Consider the following 10,078-nt stretch of genomic DNA (forward strand, 5'->3'; position numbering starts at 1 on the left):
TGTTTGGTTGATTATTACTAGCTGTGAAAAAACATAGTTGTTTGGTACTGTACATTAGACCTCTCCACATTTTGAAAAAGTTTTGAAATATACATCGGTCAGCTCAAATTTTTGTTCTAGGTGTGAATTTAAGAACTTTCGCCAAAAATGGCTTAATTTGGATCTGATTTAGAGGTGTCTCCAATCAAAAATCGTGTTTTTGCTATGTTTCCGTAGGAAGATCACTTACACTCTGATTTAATAGGCCCTACATGCCCACATATCATCAAAGGTTGATCCTTAGACATATCTTAACATGTTTTATCAGATGAACATATCTTTAATCACAATAGAAAATTTGTGAACTGGATTTTTATATAAAAAAGTATATCAAAACCTAGGAAAATTACTAGTAGGTTTAAAGTAGTTAATAGTAGTTAAAATTTTACACTAACGCCCAGTGATAGGCCTGTTATAATTAAAATATCTCGAAAAATACTTCGAGTTCCATTCTGAAATTTTCACACTATCTTCATAATATAATAATTATACATCAAAAATATTGCTTTCCGGGTGATCTTAAAAAAAATTTGCTTCTAACATTTGCAGAATGCAGGTCATTCCACGTCAGATTTACAACTAAAATTTTAGTTCCCTTCAATTTTGCTTTATTGCATTCTTTAGCTAAAAATCATTGACACGAATTGTTTGCGTTTTCGCATGATGTCACCGAAATTTTCTGGTAATATTTGGTTTTGTTGTGTAATATAGGTAATACCTAATAGGTATTCTGTAAATGTTAGAAACAAATGCGGTTAGCGTAAAATTTCCTTGTTTTAAATTTATAATTGTAATATCTCGCAATGTATTTTGATATCCACTTCCAAACTTTTACACAGTCTTTTTAACATGATTCCTAATATTTAATTTTTACATGATTTATTGAAAGAAAATAATTATAAAAAAAATTGGTCCAGCATTAAAAAAATTCAATTTGTTTCTATTAATTGCAGTTTTCATATAACAAAAAAAAATTATATTTTTTTCGGTGAGCGATATATAAATAATATATATATATATATATATATATATATATATATATATATATATATATATATATATATATATATATATATATATATATATATATATATATATATATATATATATATATATATATATATATATATATATATATATATATATATATATATATATATATATATATATATATATATATATATATATATATATATATATATATATATATATATATATATATATATATATATATATATATATATATATATATATATATATATATATATATATATATATATATATATATATATATATATATATATATATATATATATATATAACTAGGCGTGGTATGATCGAAACATTATTGTATTCCCAAAAGTTCAAACAAGCTACTCCAAAACGAAAATAATTTATCTGTTTCAATTCTTTGTTAGTTTGACTGTGTTAATATTATTATTTATTGGTGAAAATGATATACAAAATTTAATGTTTTGAGTATAGTTTGTTAGTTAAAGTGATTGTTTATGAACTTCAATATTAACGTTTCCTTTTTTGTAGGAAAGTGTATTTTTAGTGGGAGCACGCGACTCACAGGCAGCAATTTTGCAGCAGATTGGAATTGAAAATCGCTTGGAGCACAATAATCATCATGAGTTCATCGACCCGAAACCGACCTCAGTTTCAAATGATACTGATTGCTCGACTACAGCGAATTAAACAACGATTAAAAGAAAAATGAAGACAATTTAAATCAAATAGCATGATAAATTAATTTCTAAAAGTCCGATGCTAATTTAACAATAATATTCAGTAGTTCAATTTTAGAATTTATCAGAATTGGTGTTTGGTTAGGCCAATACTACTGGGCAATAAAGAATAAGAAGTTTGTTGTTAATATAAAATCTTAAACTCTGTTTCAAAGTACATTATTACAATCATTCGGGTAACGGAGCACATAATGTATCTTTCCAATTATGTTTGTATGATAAGGTAATACCTAAATATTACATCAATCAGATGCCTTTACACCAAATAAAGCATTAGACTCCAAATTAGAATCGAAGGATGTTATTTCCGCAGAAAAGATCCGAATTGTTGCTATATTTTGCAATAGATGCATTCTTAGCATTAGTACTAGAAAGAAGGCTTATTAATAAGAGATTATTTTGTTAGCTATTTTTTTCTAAAAAATCAATAAACTATTCATATTATTAAAACAATCTTCAGTTCTAATGACTTATAATATCATATCACTGCAACAATCTCCTAACACACCCGAGTTATTCACAATTTACTTTCTCTATTTCGATATTCTTCTCTATCTTAATAATTTCGTAAGTATCTTCAGATTGGCTGTGAAAAATCCCCAATTGTTGATGTTCTCTATCTCGATATACGTCCAAACATAAGTACATTAAACCAAACTAATTGAACATAATACTTTGAAATAAAATAAGCTATATAACTTATTTATCTTACATGTCTTACTTTCGTTTTATAACAGCGATTCTCAACCTTTTTCGTACCACGGACCCCTTAGAAATCACTCTGGGTTGCTGCGGACCCCCATGGATAAACATAGATTTTTTATGCTTTCAATATGTTGATTTCAGTTTGTTAGGAAACAAGACTTGAAATTTCAATCTGCCCTCGGAAAATATACTTTTCTTCGCGGACCCCCAGCGGAAAATATATTTTTCTTCACGGCCCCCTGGGGGTCCGCGGACCCCACGTTGAGAATCACTGTTTTATTGCGTTGCGTTGCGTTGTGACGATGATTTTTGCGGATGGCACACTGACTTCATCATGTTTGACTGCTGATTATATAATAAGAGTTACTTAGGAAATGGTAAGTAGGAATTCATATCAATCCGACCCATATTAAAATCTCAACAGCATGATAGCCATCATTGCTGGCCGCCCCCATCTCCATCGTTCACGGGGAAGGATAAAGGATAAGGTAGACAGGAAGTGTTGATGCTCCACCTACTTAACGGAAGGACGACGATTCATCAGACACTTCCATAGGTGTCGCGGAGTTGGTAGTTTAAAAGGGTATCAGGTCTAGGATTCGCTCCAAGCAAGCGATGCGACCTGTGAAGCATATTTTATTAAGTAGTTGTTTAGTTAGTCTTCTTTAGCAATTTGAACTTCACACAGCCGAACGTGGGAGTATTACCTAGAAAAGCTAATCTTATTTGCGTAATGGGCCGGATCACTATTTATTGCAACAGTATTTAGACAGAATGCGCTACTTCTTCTCTACGATATATTTATTGGCTTGAAAACTACCGAGTTATAACACATTATACAGGCAAAGATAGCACGAGATGTTATAAATCAAGGAAAGTATTTCTTATTTTCCATATCGGATTGTTTGTGGAATACAAGTATACGAGCGATAATAACGAACACTGAAGGGAAATATAAAGGATTGTTAACCTGATGCACGGGCTTGTTAGCAATAACGGAGCGTGAAATTAGGTTCATAAAAACAGATGCGGCGAATTTTCAATACGTATTGACCCGTGATCATAGATACTAGTCAGATTAGTCGTATTGGGGCTAATTTCCGATCAACTATTCATTTTTACGGCAATGTTTTCTCGACTAGATCTGTTCGCACCCTCTCATTCTGATACTATCGGCAGAAGGCTGATAGCACCCAGTCGTCGACGGTCTAAGAACCAAATGTCATCAATACACACGCGTGGAGGCATGAGATGGGAAACTTGTGAGAATTTTGTTATCCCACCGTTTGACGACCCAGGTTGAATATCACTGTTTTATAGAATAAAAAGTGATCGATATTCGTTTCACTTCATAAAACAAATTGACCAAAAAAGTTCTATTTGATGCATGTACCTTTGATACTCTTTTCTAACATATAACAAATATATATGAGCATGAGCATGATGACCATACAATTCGTAGTTGCTACTCCGTGATTGACCTGAACAAGCGAAATTACACAAAGAACCAATGAATGGAGCCTGGGAGTAGCTTTCCATTCTCCATGTGCACGTTTCGAGGGTTCATAATTTTGAAGTGTCAATAACGGCGCCGGCCACGTCCTTACAGTCATCGGGGAAGGAAGGGAATGTTAGTGTGATAACCGTTGGTATGGAGACCGTGTATACCTCTGCATCTCCACGGTTTTCACGGAAAGGAGGTTTTGTTAGTGGGTTAGGATAAATAGTTGCGTAGATACGGATTCACCTTGGTAAGTGATACAATCTATGCGACTCTCAGAAGTATTATCATGTATTAATTGCTCTGGGCAGCCGGCTGCCGAGAATTTTTAGAAGATTTATCATTTGTTGTATTAATTCGGGAACTCTCGGCGTGTAGAATACGCAACTTGAACTCCGGACAGCCGGCCATCGGGAGTGCTGCTTATTTTTAATTGAACAAATATTTTTTATAAGACAGGGTATTTTTCAAAGCTTCTTTACTTCGATGAAGCGATTTGAGAACAATAATCTAGAATGTGATACGATTGTATTTGTTGTCTAGAGATATCTATCGTAATAGAAAAGTTGATATTATTGAATCTTACTATCTTAGAATAATTACCGTGTTTAACTCGTTAAATTATAAGCATATACGCTCTCTTTATAGAGTAACGTGTCACATGCCAGCTCTTTTGTAACCATTATCCACGCGCGACGTTATGCTATTTGACGACGAATTGCTTTGAGATTAAATAACAAACCGAGGCGATATGGAGCAGTATCGATTATATTCGCGACATAACCACGAGAGCAATCCCGAGTGATTTCAAGTATATATGTACCAAATACCAAAAGGAAAAATCTTGCATGACACACATGCCAATCTCACGCGCGCGACGTTCGTTATTATGCACCTACATACTTGGTTTCCCATCCCTGATAGATAATAGAACTGCACAAATACCACTCACTCATTTAACGATGCTGAATCCCTCCGGACAAACACTCGACAGGTTCATCACCATCTATCCCCCAGTGCCACTCCAGTCGAGCATGAGACCTGTGAAAAGCCCTCGCTCCAGAAGGATTCGAAGCGATTTTCTTCGGATTGGGTACCCTCGCAGGCCCCAATACCGACCGGAACGACACCGACAAAAAGCAATAAGAATAGGACAGAGATAGCGAGTCTCTATCCAGAGGGACTCAGCGTCCCTAATTCAACAATGACCATGAGCATGAGCGTTGCTAAAATCTTAATCACCATACAACTCGAAGCCACTTCGTGGTGGACCAGAATTCCGCGGAGCGACAGATGAGGATCCACAACACAGTCTACAGAGACACAGCACCTCACGGCAAAGCGGAGAACACCGACCGAAAAACGATGAAACGAAACAAGGAGAAGTACTGAACTTGGGGGCCTGCCTCTGCTGTCCAACACGACCATGGAACAGGAACCCTCTGTACCAACATCCGTCTCTGTCGATGAATGCCACTCGAGCCGCCTAGCATATAGAATGTGTATAGTGTGTGTCCAACCCCCGCGTTCCAGTCTGTGTTGGTGGCCACTCATTCACTAGTATTCCGCTACGCTTAAAGGAAACTCATTCACTACTACTGTGTTATGCCCAGTTACACACCCCATCCGGCTCCTACTCTGATCCGCACCAATACTAATTAATTGAAAAACATGTAGTGCAGTTTTGCTAGCCTTCTAGGCAGTTCAATGTGTCTGGGTTCGTCTCCACAGCTTGCTCCATTCGGTAGTTCAGCTCCCTTCCCCTTCTCCCAAATATCGCACAAGCCCCTGTGATGGAGCAGATTTTGGATGATCACGGTAACCGTCCTTGGCTGACTATAATTCCTGGTGATGGAGACCGTCTGCTCGGCTCCATCGTTCACCAAATCTAACATATAACAAATATATATCATGAAGAATTATTTTTGTGTTTTGTTTCGAATCTCCGGATGATTCGATTATCTGAAGCGAAATTTTTCTACATCCCACGGATAATCGAATCTGGTTTGTACCTGACACACAGATTGTTATCGGGCTAAACGCCCCGATCGCAAATATCCATTTCATGACGTATCTACTTTGTGAGAAAATTGTGTCATTAAATGAAGAATAGAATTCTCTTTTAATTTCATAAACCGTTAAGGCTCATCTTCTAAATATAACAATATATTAGTTCAACCTTTTAAACTTTAGAATGATTTTTAATTAATTTTCTAAAAAAATGTAAACGCGTCCCCGTTTGACACTATCGATCATCCTTGACAGGTAATTTGGCCACATGGGTTATCATTTTTGACAGTTATCCCAGCAAAAGAATAGGGATCAAGGTAATTCAATGGAAAGTATGATAGCGATTATACAATTTTGCAAAAAAATTGTGATTTTGCGTACAAAACGTGAAAAAAAGTTCGATTGTGTATCTTCATCGTCAGCTGCCTCGGAAAAAATCGAAAAAATATATGGTTTAATGGCCCAATTGCATGGAAACTGCATACAATGCTACGTGACTAATAATCAAAACGGATAAACTAAATTCTCTGCGTGAAACTTCGGTCCACGATTTCGGTAAATTCAGACAGAAACAAACAACTGAATTTGAGATTACGCACCACTGGTTTGTGTATAGTAACACAACTTTTGGGAATGCTCTAAAATAAGCAACACGCTAGATTCCACTGAGAACCCCAAAAATTTGTCATCCAACACAGGTCCTATAATGGAGGCCTGTTGAACGGTCTGTTGGGCGTCGCCCAACGTTGGTTCAACGAAGGACCGGCATTGGATGATTTTAAAACATGGATTTCTTAGGCGGATAAATTTTACCTAAGTTACACGCAGATCTTTAGTTATGCATCGATAGCATACTTTTCTATCCACTCATTGAATGCTTAGGGTAAGGTGGGGCAAATCCGACCTAGTAAATGGTTTTGGCTATTAAATGCTCATTTTACATCGGATCAAGTCGTTTTATATACCAAATTAAAGGTGAGACTCTTGGGCAACTATCTTTATAAAATATTTTATTTGGATCTTGGGAATATCTTAAGATACAAGCGTTTTACAAAAATGTTAATTTTTGCTGTTTTCAAAAATGGTAGGGTAAACCCGACCCCCTATGTTTTTGGTTGATTTAGTGCAGATATTACTCAAATTTTATGATTTTTTAATGATAAATCAATGAATGTTGTGTTATTGAATTGTAACATGATGAAAATGGAGTTCAATGTCAATCTTGGAATGCTAAAATCACGAGCAGTAGCACGTAATGATATTCCCATTTGCCTCGGAGCAATTGTTCGACGAATACTATAATCATCACGTTTTTGTGTCTTTCGTTTGTAATTATGAACCATTTTGCATAAAAATAATAAATAATAACAATAAAAATATCTTTCAATTTGATAAATAAAAAATTTCTTAGCAAAAAAGCGGTCGGATTTACCCCAATATTTAGAGGTCGGATTTGCCCCACCGCGTCATTTTTCATTACGATGCAATTAAAAAAAATATGAATAAGGTTGAACTAAATTCATCTATGAACTTTGTGGGACTTAAATCAAAGAATTTAAATCCACTTACATTTATTATGCAATCACTTTAACAATTAGAAATATCCTGTAGTCAATGATGCACAAAAGTCAAATAAAAGTTGTAAAAACACACTTTTTGTCGTATGAGCATCTCAATGTAGATTAATAAAATGCTCTCATACCATCATTATGATTATTTTCGATGCTCTACACGACAACATTGATATTAGTTCGCGTAGTGCTTCTGATTTTCGGTAACAGAGGGGGGTCGGGTTTACCCAACGGCCGGATTTACCCCACCTTACCCTATTAGAAGTATGTGCTGGAAAATGCATAAAAATTACAGCTGAATAAAAGAGAAGGGGATAGAAAGTATGCTAACTACCCGAATAGAAATGTACAGTAACAAAACCTTGATTTTCACTGTGACAGTACAGTATTTTTACAATAATTTACAGTAAGTTTTAGTGTTATGCTACAATACAAAAACAATAAACTTTAACGTTTTTATAGTAAATTTCAATGTAAAATAGACCTTTACAGTGAAAAAGGGGGGTGGTTATGTATCTTAACATTAAAAAAATCAGTTTTTCTCCATACATTTTTTTTCTCAAAAACAGTAAAATTTAATGTGAATGCACTGTATCAGTTTTTTGCTGAACAGTGAAATTTATTGTTACATGAAATTTTATTGTAAATTTACTGTGAGAACTTGGCATCGAACAATGTTGAAACAGTAATAACTATAATATTTATTATTTTATGATTGTTTGTAGGGTAAATGCTATTGTAAAATTCTATCCGGGTATGCATATTTTTGTTTCTCAGTGTACAAGTAACGCACAACTTTTTATGCGCACGACACCAAGGAATGTGCGTTGTTCAGTCAGCAGCAGAGCTTAAAAAAATTGGCATCGCTGCATGAACTTGAAAGAAAACGAAATTCAATTCATGATCGCTGCGATGAATGAAATTTTTGGTTCGTTTCCATCGCCATTCGTTCTCCCGACGCAGCGCTTTCAGGTACGGACATGTTCGGTTTCAGAATCAAAGTGAATTTTATTTCTATGTTGGCTCTAAGGGTGCTTACAGAGTGGCCGCGAGAAGCTGAGCAGGGGCTGGCACTGACATTAAAATGCGAGATGCGAGAAACCAAAGAGAATAGGGAAAGAGACGAATAGTGTGAAGCCAAAAATACATAATAACATAATAACAAATGAATGCTTTGGTTGGTGAACGAATTTATATTTCCTCTACACTCAAGCATTCGATTCTGCATGAAATTTCAGTCAGTTGGAAAGTGAATGAATGAGAGAGGCGTTGAATCTGAATGTCGGTTTCGGTAAATGCAAGCAGAAATAGGTAACTGATTTTGAAATTTCGTAACACTGGTCAGCAGTAGGGCATTGCAAAACAAAAAAAAACATTTTTGTGTTCTCGAAGCAGCGATGCCACATGTTTTTTTGAAATGTCTGTAGAAGAATAACTAAAATGTCTGTAAAAGTCTGTAGATGGTTGTGTAAATTCTAGTTACACTAAAATTTTACTTTAAAAATAGATTGAAAGTAGAATTCTATTGTGAAGGAATCACTCGTATTCGAAAACAGTTATTCTAGTGAAATTTTACTAAACACTATTACCCTTTTAAAAGTCTGTAGATCTCTGGCTACGTCTGTAGGAGACATCAAAAGTCTGTAAAATACAGACATGTCTGTAAAATACAGACATGTCTGTAAATCTGGCATCGCTGTCTCGAAGGCCCCCCCCCCTCTCATATTGTGACAAATGTCAAAGTAAGCGTAGATGCCAAATTTCACATTATTTGGGCAATTCTAGACCCCGTCCACTTCGCTTTCTATTCTATTCTAACCCTTACAGAGCCAGTATTGAAAAGCATCCTGGAAAACACTGCAGTTATTCTGTAGTGTTTTTCTTGTCAATATTAATATTTGAAGCATATTTTCATATATCGCAAATATTAAAGCGGCCAGGCCTACTGTGCAGAGTTGGGTTTGAAGATGTTTCAAAATTAGACGGCAATCAAATTATTCATTTAATGAATAATCAAATTAACGATTTGTTTTGAATCTTAAAGGAGGAAGAAACGAGGACAACCGTACCGACCGTTTCAGTTTAAAGGGGATATAATAAATCGTTGGGAGTGACTTGGCTAAGAAGGTTAATGTCACTCCATTAGTCCTTTGGGATGGGACAGAGGCATTTAAACCTTGCCCTGGATAATAAGCCTAGGTTAAAGCGCCTTTTCTCGCTCCTAGACCCCGTCCACTTCGCTTTTTCAATTTTCATGTAAGAATAATATTTTATAATCTTATTTTACAGAATGTATATCGTTATAATATATTTTTATATTCAAATAAAAAAATATTTAATCAAACTAAATCTTTACTGATATTTACATACAAATGTTCTCCCATTTTAAAATCAATATTTTTGCAGATGGCTTTTATAAGAAATGAAATAACATTCAAGTCGATGCAAACTTAAATTCTATAAGAATTTCATGCCATATTTATTTATCATACACTCAATTT

General features: G+C 34.8%; 1 protein-coding gene across 4 annotated transcripts in view; it reads left to right on the top strand.

Moving 5' to 3' along the window:
- The window catches only part of LOC131682651 (glycerophosphocholine phosphodiesterase GPCPD1), a 105,040-nt gene extending 102,797 nt beyond the window's left edge, over nucleotides 1-2,243 (top strand). For 2 of the 4 annotated variants that reach the window (XM_058964306.1, XM_058964307.1), the window contains one exon: nucleotides 1,582-2,243. In XM_058964306.1, the coding sequence (XP_058820289.1) occupies nucleotides 1,582-1,740 (159 nt within the window). In that variant the 3' untranslated portion in view covers nucleotides 1,741-2,243. The remainder of the gene's footprint in view (nucleotides 1-1,581) is intronic. The other 2 variants (XR_009304116.1, XR_009304117.1) reach the window with 2 other exon arrangements.
- The last annotated feature ends 7,835 nt before the right edge of the window (nucleotides 2,244-10,078 follow it).

This window comes from Topomyia yanbarensis, chromosome 2 (assembly GCF_030247195.1).
Source record: "Topomyia yanbarensis strain Yona2022 chromosome 2, ASM3024719v1, whole genome shotgun sequence".
Classification (NCBI taxonomy): Eukaryota; Metazoa; Arthropoda; class Insecta; order Diptera; family Culicidae; genus Topomyia; species Topomyia yanbarensis.